Source organism: Microcaecilia unicolor, chromosome 1 (assembly GCF_901765095.1).
Source record: "Microcaecilia unicolor chromosome 1, aMicUni1.1, whole genome shotgun sequence".
Classification (NCBI taxonomy): domain Eukaryota; kingdom Metazoa; phylum Chordata; class Amphibia; order Gymnophiona; family Siphonopidae; genus Microcaecilia; species Microcaecilia unicolor.
The window spans coordinates 97,461,827-97,478,764 of NC_044031.1; the positions used below are offsets into that span (position 1 = coordinate 97,461,827).

The 16,938-nt window shown below is 45.3% G+C and overlaps 1 protein-coding gene across 3 annotated transcripts in view; it reads left to right on the plus strand.

Moving 5' to 3' along the window:
• EPC1 (enhancer of polycomb homolog 1) overlaps positions 1–16,938 on the plus strand; it is a 396,583-nt gene that overhangs the window by 331,775 nt on the left and 47,870 nt on the right. For all 3 annotated transcript variants that reach the window (XM_030199118.1, XM_030199129.1, XM_030199110.1), the window contains one exon: positions 6,287–6,636. In XM_030199118.1, the coding sequence (XP_030054978.1) occupies positions 6,287–6,636 (350 nt within the window). The remainder of the gene's footprint in view (positions 1–6,286; positions 6,637–16,938) is intronic.

The window sequence follows — 16,938 nt, forward strand, 5'->3', positions numbered from 1 at the left end:
ATTACATTTACTTTTATCCCTTAATTTGGTTTCATTCAACTCTGCCAACCAAATTGGTTGCTGCTTTGCATATGTAGTTGCATACATAGTTCTCAGTTTATATAAAATGTCCTTTGGTGTATCTTTTCCCTCCACTAATATGGCTTGTTTCTCTGAGAGAGCTTCCAAAAGCATGCACTTCACATAATAGTTTGCATTGTCCCATTCAGCCATATTTTCAGCTGTTCTGTCTTGGTCTAAGCATATATCTAATCTTTTTGCTCGAAGGAGACATATGAATCTTAGTTCCCACTGCTGATAATTAAACTCATTTAATTTAGGCACCTTGAGAGAATAGAACAATGGTGAATTTCTTCCCTCAGCCATTTTCTTAGCCTTCTGTCTGCTGTGTGGGGGGAGAGAGAGACAGACTGAATCTTTCCTTTAAAACTTAAGAGAAAAATGTGGCCTTTTTTACTGCCTGGTAATATTTCTCTTCTTTTTCAATTCCTGGCCCTGGGCCCATAACCCTTTTGTTGGATTATTTGTAGTAAATAATTAGCAGATTTTAGTACACACAGCTTCAGCTTTAGAAATGTTAATTTCTTTCTTCATCTCTCTCTCATTCACCCCTGAATAATTCACTGCTGAGTCACTTTAAAGTTGAAGTAACAAAACATCTGTTTACTCACAGTTTGTAGTTAGATTATAATCAGACAGGCTTATATATACATATTACTATACATTTGTATTATCAGCTCCTTCCATGTGCTTAGATGGTAATGGATGCTCACACCACCATAGATCCTCTCAGGTTAGGAGAGATCATGAGCTCCATGTGCTCCATGTGCTGCATGTGCTGCATCTAAACCCCCACAGGAAGTTGCATAGCTGTGTGACCTCTCTAAGTAATTCACATCAGAGGTCACAGAGTAATCACAGAGAAATAATAGGTGACAGGCAATGCATGTAAAATACAATTACATTCCAACAGTGTTTAAGTCATATTAAAATCTCCCCCCAATAAGAAGCTTACCCTCAGCCCGTTCACAAATGTGCTGATCAGTAGTCCCATCGAAATGTCCTTGCTTTGAATTAGGGACTTAAACATTTAGCAAAGTATAGAACTGACACTCCAGCTCTACCTTAAGAAGGAGATAACGGCCCTCCTTATCCCTCACTATGTCCTGGACCTCTGGAGTTGGCAAACACTATACAAACCCCATTAGATTTACCTTTATTAGAGGCAGAGAACACAGTGGAATATTTTTTATGCATAATTTTTCATGTTGAGGCAACAAATGTGTTTCTTGTACAAACCTTATGTACATATGCACCCTCTCAGCCTCCTTAAAATAGAGTCATCTCTTAGGAGGTGAATTGAGCCCTCTAACGTTTAAAGACATCAAAACAGGACTCTTGCATGTCATCCAGAAAAGACAGTTGGTAACACAGCTAAACAGTGATTCTTCCCATCACTACAACCCCCAACCCACTCGCATACCGAGAACCCTATGGAAGACCAACCCCCACATCCATTCATCCATATCCCCAAAACAAGGCACATCCCCTCGTTCCCCATCCATACACTATCCACTCTCCCACTCCCCTCCCATGATCCCATCCCCACTCAAAATCTGGCCTCACATAATTCGTGCCAAAAGAACAACACACCCCAACCAACACAGTCCAAAGAGTTTTAATGATTCCCATCAGCCAAATATAACAAGCAGATCCCAAGTGAGTAACTTAGAGCTGAGAACTGAGCAAGAAGCAGATAGAAAAAAAAATGCAAAACCCACAGCATTGCCTGAGGAAAATCCAGTCTGCCAAGCAAGTATGGAGCAATAAGTCCCCTGTGACATAATGTAATTCACTGAGAGAGAAAGCAAATCCACTCAAATATAGACCAGTAGGATGTAGTTGGCCACTCTATCTCCATCATCAGTCTGCTGAGCAGAGCCTGCGAATGTGACATCAGAACTGTGCTCCAACCTATTGTTCTAGTCCCCTCGATGCCAGCACTGACTCATGGAAGGACGGGAGAGGGCTGATTCCTGACAGTCACGAACACTGTCATCTGTCCACAGGTTAGCCTCCCATAGCAGCTGAATAGCTTCAGAAGGGTTCACATACATACTTATTTTGTGCCTGGGTCAATGGAGGGTTAACTGACTTGCCCACAGTCACAAGGAGCTGCAGTGGGAATCGAACCCAGTTCTGCAGGATCAAAGTCTGCTGCACTAACCACTAGGCTACTCCTCCACTCAAAGAGGAGGCTCAAAGAGAAACGTTTTGGATCCAGCTCTGAAACCTCAAAGTCTGTGTCGCCATCGAGTGTTGCATCGGCACTGGGTACGTTAGTCCGTTGGTCTGTGAGACCCTTTGACACTGGGAGTGACCGTGTATCGAATGGGTCTTCACTTTCCTCAGCACCAGCCGCTATCCAGGCCCCCTGTGACCAAACGGTGTCGGACCCAACCCAGAGGAGATGGGAGGACTCGGTGTTGACATTGAGGAACATTGGCATCAATCACCCTCGACGCATGATGACGGGAGCACCAAGGGATTCCCAGGCATCAAGAAGCGTCGGCGCTGGGAGGACCGCTTCCCCTCCATACATAAGGTGCTAATGCATGGGTCTCCAGGCAGCCAGGACCAGACACCTGCTTTGACCCCACAAACATGCGTGGGATAAACATATAGGAATCCTGCTCAGAAGGAATGGATTCCCAGAAGGAGAGGGAAGCAGGGCTGGTGGTTGGGAGGTGGGGATATTGCTGGGCAGACTTATACGGTCTGTGCCAGAGCCGGTGGTGGGAGGCGGGGATAGTGCTGGGCAGACTTATACGGTCTGTGCCCTGAAAAAGACAGGTACAAATCAAGGTAAGGTATACACAAAAAATGGCACATGTGAGTTTATCTTGTTGGGCAGACTGGGTGGACCGTGCAGGTCTTTTTCTGCCGTCATCTACTGTGTTACTATGTTATGTGTTCCCTTATCTCGACGATTGGCTGGTGAAGAACACCTTGGAGGCAGCAGCTCTACAGTCCATGCAGATGACTATTCAACTGCTGGAGATACTCGGGTTTGTAATAAATTACCCCAAGTCCCATCTTCTTCCTGTTCAAAGACTGGAATTTATTGGAGCTCTGCTAGATTCACAGACGGCTCGCGCCTATCTCCCCAAGATGAGAGCAGACAGTCTTCTGTCTCTAGTTTTCATGGCCAGAGCGTCTCAGCGGATCACAGCTCAGCAGATGTTGAGACTTCTGGGCCATATGGGCGCCACAGTTCATGTGACGCCCATGGCCCGTCTTCATATGAGATCTGCTCAATTGACCCTAGCTTCCCAGTGGTATCAGGCTGCAGGGAATCTAGAGGATGCGATCCAGCTGTCCACTGAATTTCACAATTCCCTTCAGTGGTGGACAGTTCGATCCAATTTGACCTTGGGACGTCCCTTTCAAATTCCTCAGCCTCAAAAAGTGCTGACAACGGATGCATCCCTCCTGGGGTGGGGAGCTCATGTAGATGGGCTTCACACTCAAGGAGCTTGGTCCCTCCAGGAATCAGGTCTTCAGATCAATCTCCTGGAGTTGCGAGCGGTCTGGAACGCTTTAAAGGCTTTCAGAGATCGACTGTCCAATCAAATTATTCAAATTCAGACAGACAATCAGGTTGCGATGTACTACATCAACAAGCAGGGGGGCACCGGATCTCGCCCCCTGTGTCGGGAAGCCGTCCAGATGTGGCTTTAGGCTCGCCGTCACGGCATGTTTCTCCAAGCCATGTATCTGGCAGGCATAAACAACAGTCTGGCCGACAGGCTTAGCAGGATCATGCAACCTTACGAGTGGTCACTGAACTTGAGCATAGTGTGCAAGATCTTCCAAGCGTGGGGGCACCCCCTTGATGGATCTTTTGGCCACTCAGCTCAATCACAAGGTCCCTCAGCTCTGTTCTAGGCTTCAGGCCCACGACAGACTAGCGCCAGATGCCTTTCTCCTTCATTGGGGGAAGGGCCTTCTGTATGCATATCCTCCCATACCTCTGGTGGGGAAGACTTTACTGGAACTCAGGCAAGACTGTGGAACCATGATTCTGATTGCTCCTTTTTGGCTGCGTCAGATTTGGTTCCCTCTTCTTCTGGAGTTGTCCTCTGAAGAACCGTGGAGATTGGAGTGTTTTCCAACCCTCATCACTCAGAACAAGGGTGCGCTTCTGCATCCCAACCTCCAGTCTCTGCCTCTCACGGCCTGGATGTTGAGAGCGTAGACTTCGCCTCCGTGGGTCTCTCTGAGGGAGTCTCCCGAGTCTTGCTTGCTTCCAGAAAAGATTCCACGAAGAGGTGTTACTCTGTTAAATGGAGGAGTTTTGCCGTCTGGTGTGACAGCAAGGCCCTAGATCCTCGCTCGTCTCCTACACAGACCCTGCTTGAATACCTTCTACACCTGTCAGAGTCTGGTCTCAAGACCAAATCTGTAAGAGTTCACCTTAGTGTGATTAGTGCTTACCATTATCGTGTAGAGGGTAAGCCTATCTCTGGACAGCCTTTAGTAGTTCGATTCGTGAGAGGTTTGCTTTTGTCAAAGCCCCCTGTCAAACCTCCACCAGTGTCATGGGATCTCAATGTTGTTCTCACCCAGCTGATGAAACCTCCTTTTGAGCCTCTGAATTCCTGCCAGCTGAAGTATTTGACCTGGAAGGTACTGATCCTACGAGCTGAAGTAACAGACACCAAGAAAATGACCTTGTCTTGCCAACATTTTTTCCTTGTCCTCATACCCGCCCTGCTGAATGTCAGTTGCATACATTGGACTGCAAGAGAGCATTGGCCTTTTATGTGGAGCAGACAAGCCCCTTCAGACAGTCCGCCCAAATGTTTGTTTCTTTCGATCCCAACAGAAGGGGCATCGCTGTTTGGAAACGCACCATTTCTATTTGGCTAGCAGATTGCATTTCCTTCACTTACGCCCAAGCTGGGCTGACTCTTGAGGGTCATGTCACGGCTCATAGTGTTAGAGCCATGGCAACGTCAGTGGCCCACTTGAAGTCAGCCACTATTAAAAGATTTACAAGGCTGCAACTTGGTCATCAGTCCACACATTCACATCTCATTACTGCTCCAGCAGGATAGCCGACGCGACAGTTGGTTTGGGCAGTCGGTGCTGCAGAATCTGTTCGGGGTTTAGAATCCAACTCCACCCCCCTAGGCCCATTTTTATTCTGTTCCAGGCTGCATTCTCAGTTAGATTTCTGCTTCGTAGGTCAATCCTTGTTATGTCCTCACCGTTGCAAGGCCCAATTGACCTTCTTTGTTTTGAGTGAGCCTGGGTGCTAGGGATACCCCAATCGTGAGAACAAGCAGCCTGCTTGTCCTCGGAGAAAGCGAAGATACATACCTGTAGCAGGTATTCTCCGAGGACAGCAGGCTGATTGTGCTCACCAACCCGCCCACCTCCCCTTTGGAGTTGTCCTTTTTATTTGTTATTGCTTTATGTTTAACGGAAGCGGGACTCGCGTGATGGGTGGGAACACGGTCACGCGTGTGAGGTGCGCACGCCCGCTTAGTCGAAGGCTTTAGCAAACTTTTTGTTGCTAGGAAGATTTTCATTCCTGGGGCTGCCGTCGGATGTCACCCAGTCGTGAGAACAATCAGCCTGCTGTCCTCTGAGAATACCTGCTACAGGTATGTATCTTCGCTAACTATGCATCATTGTCTTGGCTGGGTTGCTCTTCATGTTGACAGTTATTTCGAAACTGGAGTAACTTTGAAGATGGGAGTTATTTAGTCCTGCTTGTTGCTGGAGAATTTCAAAGTTTTAACAAGTGTTCTCCAAAAGCAACAGGATTAATCAGGGACACAGTCCCTCGCACTTCTCTGTTAGTTCCATGTTTTAAGTAGCATGACTAACTGGATGGAGAATTGATGAGACCACTGTTTGTGGGAAGTGCCATGCATGCCCAGAATTTTCCACTGGGCTCTTCCGTCCTAGCACCATCAGATAGCATCGTCCACTTGTGTTCTGATTAATCCTACTGTCTTTGGTGTTAAACCTCTTACTGATAAACAACTTTGTTTCCCTTCCCTCTCACATATACCAAAATTTTCTGTAATAAGAGTCAGTATATTCTCATTTAATATTTCTTTAACTGTGCTAAGAAATAGAATTGTGAGTTGCATGTCATTCAGAAGCTCAGCTTTGAACAGTCAGCTTGTCCATGCTTTACGCTGGTATAATTTTTTTGTGTGTGTGTGTGTTCCAATATTTTATTGATTGGGTCTTTTTACCTGTCTCTTAGGGTGCTCCTGGATAGAGCATATTCAGACTACGACAGTGTGTTTCACCAGCTGGATTCTGAAATTCTCTCTTCTCCACAAAGCGCTTCAATCAATCAATTTGCCAATACCTCAGAAACAAATACCTCGGACAAATCTTTCGCTAAAGACCTCAGTCAGATGTTAGTCAATATCAAATCATGTAGATGGCGGCACTTTAGGCCTCGGACACCATCATTATATGAAAGTGAAAATAATGAATTCTCCTGTAGAACATTTCACAGGGGTGTTAATCGAACAGGGACAGCACAACCTGGGACTCAGGCGTGTACCTCTTCATCAAGTAAAAGTAGCAGTGGTTCAGCACAGTTCGGTATGTTTTTTCTAACCATCTTTTTTTCTTAAAATGTTTGTAGAAACGCTGAAACTTGGTGCGGAGATCTTTATTCTGGCTTACTGTTCTTTAAGGTTTTACTTCTAACATATCATTCTAAATCCAGTGGAGAAGGGGAAATGAGGTTTCAAGTGTGTGTGTGATCATGGGATTAGTGGCTACTTGTTTCATTCTTTAGAGTTGCTATTTTGTGGCATAGAATTTTTATAGCAAGTGGTATAAGTCAACTATAAATCTAAAAAAGGTGCAGAATGACTGGCATATTTCTTTGTAAGCATTAAGTGGATTAGAATTTTAGATTTAATTAACTTTTTCCAGATCAGAACTTGGGCAAATTATATACAAGTATAACAGCTATTGCCCTATACCAAAGGGCTTATAATCTCGTTTGTACTTGAGACACTGGAGGGTGAAGTGACTTGCTCAAGGTCATAAAGAATATCTGTGAAAATGGAATTTGTCTTTCCTGGTTCTCGGTCCTATGTGTGTTGTACAGTAGGTTATTCCTCCCTTGGTAATATAATTTAACTATTTGTTCCTTGGTTGTTTTAATTAGCTGATATTGTGTTTCCTTTATCCTTTCTTTTGAGAACTGTCATTGTCTAAACATCAGAATAGGCTGCCAGGCCTGTTCATTTCTGAGGTAGCTGTTTGTGTGTTGCTGAAATAGCTTACAAAGCACAGTTTTGATGTAGAACAAAACCTAAATCCAATTTTGATATTTGACTGATTCCTAGAGTTACTGAAAGAAGAGATGGGATACTTGTCTTAAATTCATCCTCATGATTGCAGTGAATATTGTAAACCAAGCTGACAAAATAATATACAAGAGGTAGCAAACTTTCAAAATATCCTCAAAAAGCATGAAACATGATGTTTGCTAACAAAATGTCTAACAGACTATGGGGGGGGGGGGGGGGGGGGGGGGGCTATAAGAATTTCAAAATTTAAATAAGGCCTTAAAGCTCAGAGAGCATCGGTCTGACCAAATATGTCAGTTTTCCCAAAGGAATTCCCAGATATTATCAGTGGCCTCAATAAATCATCAAACTCCTCCTAAAAACAGAGAGCAACCAAAAACGTAGAAAAATTCTCACAAAAAAACCCCACAAAACAGAAAAATTGCCAAAACCCACACAGACTGTTTTACTCATCAAAAAAAAACCCAAACTTTCCACTCAAATCCTTATTAATCCCAATAAATTCAGTTCTGAAGATACTTAGTTTGACGGAAGAGGCATCCTGTCCCCACTATCAGATCATTGAAACCACTACTGCTCCAGTGCTTAGGAAAGCTCTCTTGCAGTGCTATGATGCATAAACATACTCTAGCTGCCCAAAACCTTGACATGGGCCACTTGTTCCACCTCCTCAAGCAGCAGGGTTGTGAATCAAGTGGCCCTTGTTGAGATTTTGGACAGCTGGAGTAAGTTTATGCATCACAGCATCACTTATGCGTCGGAGTAGTAGTGGTTTTGACAATCCGATATGGGGACAGAATGCCTGTTCAGTCAATCTTAGTATCTGTGGAACTGTATTTTGATATAATTTGTGAATTGCCTGCGGTATTAGGACTAATGGGGATTTGATGTGGAAATTTTTGGTTTTTGATGACTAAAAACAGACTGTGGGTTTGGGCTATTTTTCTCTGTTTTTTTGGTTAGCAAATTTTTTCGACTTCTTTGGTTGCTCTCTTTTTTTTCTGGAGTTTGATGATTTATTGAGGCCAATGATAATATCTGGGAGTTCCCTTGGGAAAATTGACACACAACTTACATGCGTATAAATTAAACCTGGGAGAGTAGGTGTGGGCCAAAGATGGGTATAAATGTATATAAATTCCTAGTGGTAATTCTCAAAACAACACTAGAATGGAACAAACTTCCCTTGGATGTTTGAACTGTTATTGCTTGTTTTTTCTTTCTTTCATTAATTAGTTAAAACATTTTTATTTAAAAGATTTTTTTTATATTCTTGTTATGACTATAATATTTTTATTCTTTATACTTGTGCTTTTATTCTCTAGTTAATGTATTTGATTATTGGGCCATTGGGTTTTTTATTGCTAAAATAATCAATACCGATCGCTAATACATTAATATTTTTTTTCTATAGTTAAAAATTTTTTTCCCAAGGACAAACAGGCTGGCTTATACTCACAACTGGGTCAACGATCTGCGTCGGCTCGGGAATCGGCATAATAGCGCAAAAACTACGTTTGCCAGAGCCTTCTGGCACGCATGCAGCTCCTCTTTGTGCCCGGGAAAGAGTCTTCGCTTTTGACCTTTGGGTTTATTATTTTAGATTGTTTTCACTTCAGGTTAAAAAAAAAAAAAGTTTTTCCTTCATTTTCTTAGGTTCCTTTTTCCCCTTTGAAGTTTCCTTTATTTTTTGTAGCAGCCGCTTTTAGGCCGCTTGATCGGTTCTCTTCATTTTTTGTGTCTCTTTTTATAGGCACAATTGAGCTGTTTGATTTTGCCGGTGCCGTCTTCTCTTCAATGTCATCGAATGCTCCCAGCTGCTTCAAACGTTGTACTTGGTGCAACCAGACCATCTCAGGTACCAGATACCCATTTTTGGTGTATTCAGTGCCTTGGGCCCGACCATAGCCCAGCTCGTTGTGCCATGTGTCTTCGTATAAAGAAAAGGACTCAGCTTGCTCGAGAAGCCCAACGTGAGAAACCTTTTGGGGCTAGGTCCGGTCCTCCAAGGTCGGCAGCATTGACATCAACATTGAGGGACGCATCGATGTCAGGAGCAGAGGTTATGCATGGCTGCTGAGAGGCCAAGACACGCTGGGAGCAGTGAGACATCGAGTGGGTCTCCATCTATCTCGAGGCCTCCTGCTGTTCAGGTCCCCCCCACCCCCCACCCTGGGACCATCCATCGTCAGACCTGACCCCAAGGCGATGTGAAGATTCAACGACATCCTCGTCAGCACCAAGGAGCCTCGGTGACGGGCATCAAGCGAAGGCAAAGAAGCACCGTCACCGTTCCCCCTCGACACATGGTGCTGGGAGCTCCGGGGCGTTTAAGGATTTGGCACCTGAGAAGCGTCGGTGCCGGGATGACCACTCCCCCACCATACAGGAGATGCCGATGTGTCGGCCTCTTTGCAGTCAGGTTCCTGCTCCTGAGATTCAACTGATTCTGCCACCGACTGCTCCACTGGCCCCCCAGCTTCCTCCAATGGCAGCTTTCAACGAGCTCATCCAGGCCTTAATTCCAGAGCTTCTGGAAGAACTGCTGTGCCAGTGTGCTTCGGCATTGGAGGTGCTTGCGCCTGCTGTGCCACCTTCTGCAGCTGTGTGTGGCGCAGGTTCCTGACCTCAGTGCCGCTTGTGGCTCTGGTGTCCGCTGCCACCCAGGTCGATTCCCCATCGACGTCGATTGAGGAAGCTTCATCGCAGTCCATGTGGGCGTCGGCCCCTCAACATCATTATCGATGACGTCGGTCCTCGGTGTCGAGGCAGGCTCAGTCTCGGAGGTCCCTGAGGAAAGTGTTTTCCGATACTGAGGAGTAACGCTCGTGGGAGTGAGAGGAAGATCCCAGGTACTTTTCCTCTGAGTATTTTGGGATTCCCCATGCATACCTCCTACCCACCCCCATCCTCCCACCCTGTCAGACTGTAATAGTAATGCTTGAATGTTTTCACTTATATACACTGTCAGCTAGCACATTTGCTTATTTCCGATCTGACAAAGAAGGGCAACCTTCGAAAGCTAATCAAGAAATGTATTAAGTTATGTTCAATAAAAAAAGGTATCATCTTATTTTCTTTTCCATGTTTTATTTTGTTTGATTTCTAGGGATTCCCTCTGAAACTTTCCCTCCGCCTGAAAAGAGACTGTCTCCTCCTGAGAGCCTCTCATTTTCATCATTTGTACGGGAAATGACTGAGGCCATTCCATTCCTTGTAGAAGTGGAGGATGATCCCAGGGCTGAGATGCTCGAGGTCCTGGACTACGTCTCTCCACCTAAGGAGGAAGTAATGGCTCCTTTGCATAAGGTACTCTGGGAAGTCCTTATGTGAAACTGGTCGTTCGTTCCCTCTGTCTGGTCGTGTGATCCCAAAAAAGACTGATTCCTAGTATTGGATCAACGGTGAACAAGGGTTGATTAGGTCTCAGTTAACCCACAACTCTATGGTGGTGGACTCCACCCTCAAGAGAGTCAAGAGTACTAGAGACTATTCCTCGGCACCCCCAGGCAGAGCAGCTAGGACCTTGGATTCTTTTGGGAGGAAGATGTCTCAGGCCACTATGCTCGCTGCCCGTATCCAGTCTTACCAGCTGTTCATGAGCGTTCACTTGTGGAACTAGGTGAGGCAACTGTCTACCTTGGTTGATGCCCTCCCTCCAGAGCAGGCTTAGCCTTTTTGCCAGGTGGTTTGAGGATTGCGGATGTACCTTGCTGGGGGGATAACCTTTTCGGAGAGAAGGTGGGAAGACCTGGTCGACCAGATCCAGAAGCACACGGATACTATGGCTTTTCTCTCCCGCCGTGCGCCTTCTGATACATCCTCCTCATCTAGGAGGTTTTTGGGGGGGCCACGGAGTGCTCACTATGCTAGGCGTAGGTACACTCCGGCATCTCGACAGCCTACTCAGGCTCAGCCCCAGTGCGCTCTTTCTCATCAACTGCGTGTGCCTAAGGCCCCTGCAGCTCCTCAGCAAAAGCAAGGGACGGGCTTCTGACTGGGTCAAGCAAAGTATAGCCACAGTAAAAGTGTCCGTACTGGGCAACTTGCTGGTTGGAGGAAAGTTAATGTTTTTTCACCAAAGGTAGCCTCTCTTAACCTCTGGCCGGTGGGTTCTTCAAATAGCCTGATTAGGATACACACTCAATCTGGAATCCAGACCTCCAAATTGGCCACTGGGAACTCATTCATATAGCTCCCAGCACAGGCAGGTACTTGCAGAGGAATTCTCCGTCCTTCTACAGGCCCATGTGGTTGAACTCGTTCCACCAGGGGAAGAAGGGCTGGGATTCTATTCCAGGTACTTCCTTGTGCAAAAGAAAACAGGGGGGATGTGTCCCATCCTAGCCCTAAGGGCCCTGAACAAATTCCTAGTCTGAGAAAAGTTCAGGATGGTTTCCCTGGGCACCCTTCTTCCTATGATTCAGGAAAACGATTGGCTATGCTGTCTGGATTTAAAGGATGCTTACACACACATTCTGATACTCCCAACTCACGGGAAGTACCTTCGGTTTCAGCTGGGAATGCAGCACTTTCAGTACTGCTTACTGCCCTTTGGCCTGGCGTCCGCGCCCAGAGTGTTTACAAAGTGCCTAGCAGTAGTTGCAGTGTCGCTATGCAGGCTGGAAGTGCATATGTTCCCTTATCGCAACGATTGGCTGGTGCAGAGCACCTCAGAGGACGGTACTCAGGAGTCCATGCAAATGACTATTCAGGTGCTAGAGATACTAGGGTTCGTAATAAATTACACCAAGTCCCATCTCACCCCTGCTCAGAAATTGGAGTTCATTGGAGCACTATTGGACACGAAGACAGCTCAAGCTTATCTCCCCGAGACATGGGCAGACAACCTTCTGTCCCTGGTGTCCACAGTTCGAGCATCTCAGCAAGTCACAGCTCGGCAGATGTTGGGGAACATGGCCTCCACAATTCATGTAACACCCATGGCACATCTACGTATGAGATCCACTCAATGGACCCTAGCCTCCCAGTGGTATCAAGCTGCGGGGAATCTGGAGGATGTTATCCAACTGTCCACAGACGTTCGCAACTCTCTTCAGTGGTGGACAATCTGGCCCAATTTGACCATGGGATAATCATTCCAACTTTCTCTACCGCAGAAAGTGCTGATGACAGATGCATTCCCTCCTGGGGTGGGGAGCTCATGTAGATGGGCTTCACACTGAGGGAGCCTGGTCCTTCCAGGAAACAGGTCTTTAGATCAATCTCCTGGAGCTTCGAGCGATCTGGAACACTCTGAAGGCTTTCAGAGATCGGCTGTCCAACCAAATTATCTTGATTCAAAACAGACAATCAGGTTGTGATGTACTACACCAACAAGCAGGGGGGCACCAGATCTCGCCCTCTGTGTCAGGAAGCCTTCCAGTTGTGGTTTTGGGCACGCCGTCACTGCAACTGGCAGGCATAAACAGTCTGACTGAAAGGCTGAGCAGGGTAATGCAACCTCACAAGTGGTCGCTGAATATGGGCATAGCCCGCAAGATCTTCCGAGTGTTGGGCACCCCCTCTGTGGATCTTTTTGCCACTCAAATCAATCACAAGGTCCCTCAGTTCTGTTCCAGGCTTCAGGCCCACAACAGACTAGCATTAGATGCCTTTCTGCTACATTAGGGAACAGGCCTTCTGTATGTATATCCTCCCATACCTCTAGTAGGGAAGACTGCTGAAACTCAAGCAAAACTGCGGAACCATGATCCTGATTGCACCCTACTGGCTGTGTCAGATTTAGTTCCCTCTTCTTCTGGAGTTCTCTGAGAAACTGTGGAGATCGGAGTGTTTTCCAACTCTCATTACTCAGAACGAGGGATCGCTTCTACATCCCAACCTCCAGTCTTTGGCTCTCACGACCTGGATGTTGAGAGCATAGAATTTGTTTCCTTGGGTCTCTCTGAGGGTGTCCCCTGGTCTTGCTTGCTTCCAGGAAATATTCCACTGAGAGGTGTTATTCTTTTAAATGGAAGAGGTTTGCTGTCTGGTGTGACAGCAAGGCCCTAGATCCTCTCTCTTATCCTACACAGACCCTGCTTGAATACCTTCTACACTTACCAGAGTCTGGTCTCAAGACCAACTCTGTAAGGGTTCACCTCAGTGCAATTAGTGCTTTTCATCAGCGTGTAGAAGGTAAGCCTATCTCTGGACAGCCTTTAGTTGTTCGCTTCATGAGAGGTTTGCTTTTGTCAAAGCCCCATCTCAGACCTCCTCCAGTGTCATGGGATCTCAACGTCGTTCTCATCCAGCTGATGAAAGCTCCTTTTGAGCCACTGAATTCCTGCTATCTGAAGTACTTGACCTGGAAGATCATTTTCTTGGTGGCTGTTACTTCAGCTCGTAGGGTCAGTGAATTTCAGGCCCTAGTAGTGGATGCACCTTATACTAAGTTTCATCACAACAGAGTAGTCCTCCGCACGCACCCTAAGTTCCTGCCAAAGGTGGTGTTGGAGTTCCATTTGAACCAGTCAGTCGTCTTGCCAACATTCTTTCCCCATCCTCATGCCCACCCTGGCAAAAGCAGCTTGCACACCTTGGACTGCAAGAGAGCATTGGCCTTTTATGTGGAGTGAGCGAAGCCCTTCAGACAGTCCGCCCAGTTGCTCATGGCTTTTGAACCCAACAGGAGGGGAGTCGCTATTGGAAAACACACAATCTCCAGTTGGCTAGCAGATTGCATATTCTTCACTTGTGCCCAACCTGGACTGCCTCTGGAGGGCCTTGTCAAGACTAGTAATGTTGGAGCCATGGCTACGTCGGTGGCTCACTTAGCATTGAAGAGATTTGCAAAGCTGCGACGTGGTCTTCAGTCCACACATTCACATCACACTACTGCCTTGAGCAGGATACCTGACACGACAGTCGGTTTGGGCAGTTAGTGCTGCAGAATCTGTTTGGGGTTTAGAATCCACCTCCGCCCACCTAGGCCCGTTTTATTCTGTTCCAGGTTGCACACTCAGCTAGTTGTATATAGTTTCAGGTTAATCTGTGTTTTCTCCTCGCCGTTGCGAGGCCCAATTGACCAATGTTTGTTTTGCATGATCCTGGATGCTAGGGACACCCCAGTTGTGAGTATAATCCAGCCTGCTTGTCCTCGGAGAAAGCAAAGATATTAACTGCAGCAAGTATTCTCTGAGGACAGCAGGCTGATTATTCTCACATTCCCACCTACCTCCCCTTGGAGTTTATTTTTTTTTGCTTTAACACTTAACTGAGGAGCGCGGTCGTGTGACAGGCGGGAAATCAGTCAGCGCATGCGCGCCAGAAGGCTCTGGCTTTTATTTTTTGCTCTGTTATGCCGATTCCCGGGCCGACGCAGATCGTTGACCCAGTTGTGAGAATAATCAGCTATCTTCGCTATTTGGCTTATGTTTGATTTTTTTTTTTTTTAATTTATTTTATAGTAATTCTTTTATAGCAATTCTTTCATATTGGTATCCAAGTATTTCAGTGAGCTATAAATATGAGGAATAAATTGAAAGTATGCACATGAGTTTGTTTTGAAATTTTGCGAGTACCTAGACAATGTACGTAGTATTTGTGAGTCCATGCAGCTACAAAATGGACAGGGGAGAATACCTATACTCTTAGTGTAGACAGTGTTTTTATTTTAACGACTTTACCTAATAATATGACTTGGCTGCAATATAAAATTTTGACCTTTATCAGTAAGGTAGAAATGGGGGCCAAAATTTGTTACATTTGAATCATTCAAAAAACAGAATTTTATGGTTTAGAAATTGCCGTCTCTTTGAATAATGATGATTGCTTGACTGTTGATTATACTTCTAAATTGTTGGGTTTTACATTAGATTCTTTGCTAACTTTTGAGGCCCAAATTAATAACGTACAAGAGGTATTTTTTCAAACTAAAGCAATTGAGGTCTGTTCATAACTAACATAGTAACACTGAGGCATATTTTTTCAAAGTACTTAGCCTTCCAAAGTTCCATAGGTTTCTATGGAACTTTGGAAGGCTAAGTGCTTTGAAAATGAGCCCCATGTTGTAAGTAGATGACGGCATAAAAAGACCTGCACGGTCCATCTAGTCTGCCCAACAAGATAACTCATATGTACTACTTTTTGTGTATACCTTACCTTGATTTGTATCTGTCTTTTTCAGGGCACAGACCGTATAAGTCTGCCCAGCACTATCACTGCCTCCCAACCACCGGCTCTGGGACAGACCATATAAGTCTGCCCAGCAATATCCTCGCCTCCCAACCACCAGCCCTGCCTCCCACCACCGGCTCTGCCACCCAATCTCCGCTAAGATCCTGAGGATCCCTTCCTTCTGAACAGGATTCCTTTATGTTTATCCCACGCATGTTTGAATTCCGTTACCGTTTTCATCTCCACCACCTCCCGCGGGAGGGCATTCCAAGCATCCACCACTCTCTCTGTGAAAAAATACTTCCTGACATTTTTCTTGAGCCTGCCCCCCTTCAATCTCATTTCATGTCCTCTAGTTCTACCGCCTTCCCATCTCCGGAAAAGGTTCATTTGCGGATGATAGGGGTGATATGATACAGACATTCAAATATTTGAAAGGTATTAATCCGCAAATGAACCTTTTCCGGAGATGGGAAGGCGGTATTACTAGAGGACATGAAATGAGATTGAAGGGGGGCAGGCTCAAGAAAAATGTCAGGAAGTATTTTTTCACGGAGAGAGTTGTGGATACTTGGAATGCCCTCCTGCAGGAGGTGGTGGAGATGAAAATGGTAACCGAATTCAAAAGTGCGTGGGATAAACATAAAGGAATCCTGTTCAGAAGGAATGGATCCTCAGGAGCTTAGCAGAGATTGGGTGGCAGAGCCGGTGGTGGGAGGCGGGACTAGTGGTTGGGAGGCAGGGCTAGTGCTGTGGAGACTTCTATGGTCTGTGCCCTGAAAACGGCAGATACAAATCAAGGTCAGGTATACACATAAAGTAGCACATATTAGTTTTATCTTGTTGGGCAGACTGGATGGACCATACAGGTCTTTCTCTGTTATCATCTACTGTGTTACTATGTATTACATTATATTACTTAATATTACAATACAAAATTGCTGCCTCAATGTGTATGCTATAAGAACATTTTTACTAAAACTAATTTTCCTTTTATTGAAGATTTGACACTTTTTGATGTCTGTTAAATGTTGTGTCTAGAAAAAAAAAAGTACAGATATAAAGGTATTTTTGCAGTGTTAAAAGGAAGTATTCTGTTAAATAAATACTATATAAACACAGACTCCATGTCTTCTGTGTGTATGTATTGATAATACAGTAACACTTGTACATGATTAAAACCTGTGTGTGTGTTAATATTGGATTTGTTGAAAATCTCTTCATGAATGCACAGCAAAATTCTATTGTTTGCTCGGAGATGAAATAAGAGTAAGTTCAGGGTCCAGTTCATGGTTAGTCTTTTGGATATTTAAATAACAAAGTTAAAAATCTGTTGAGTGTGCTTTGGGGCTTGACCATGTTGAAATGTTGCTAGAGGTTTGACTCCTGCAAATGCAAAGTACTGTTACCCTAATAAGTAGAGAGAGCAATTTTGTCTAGGTGAGGAAATGAATACCTA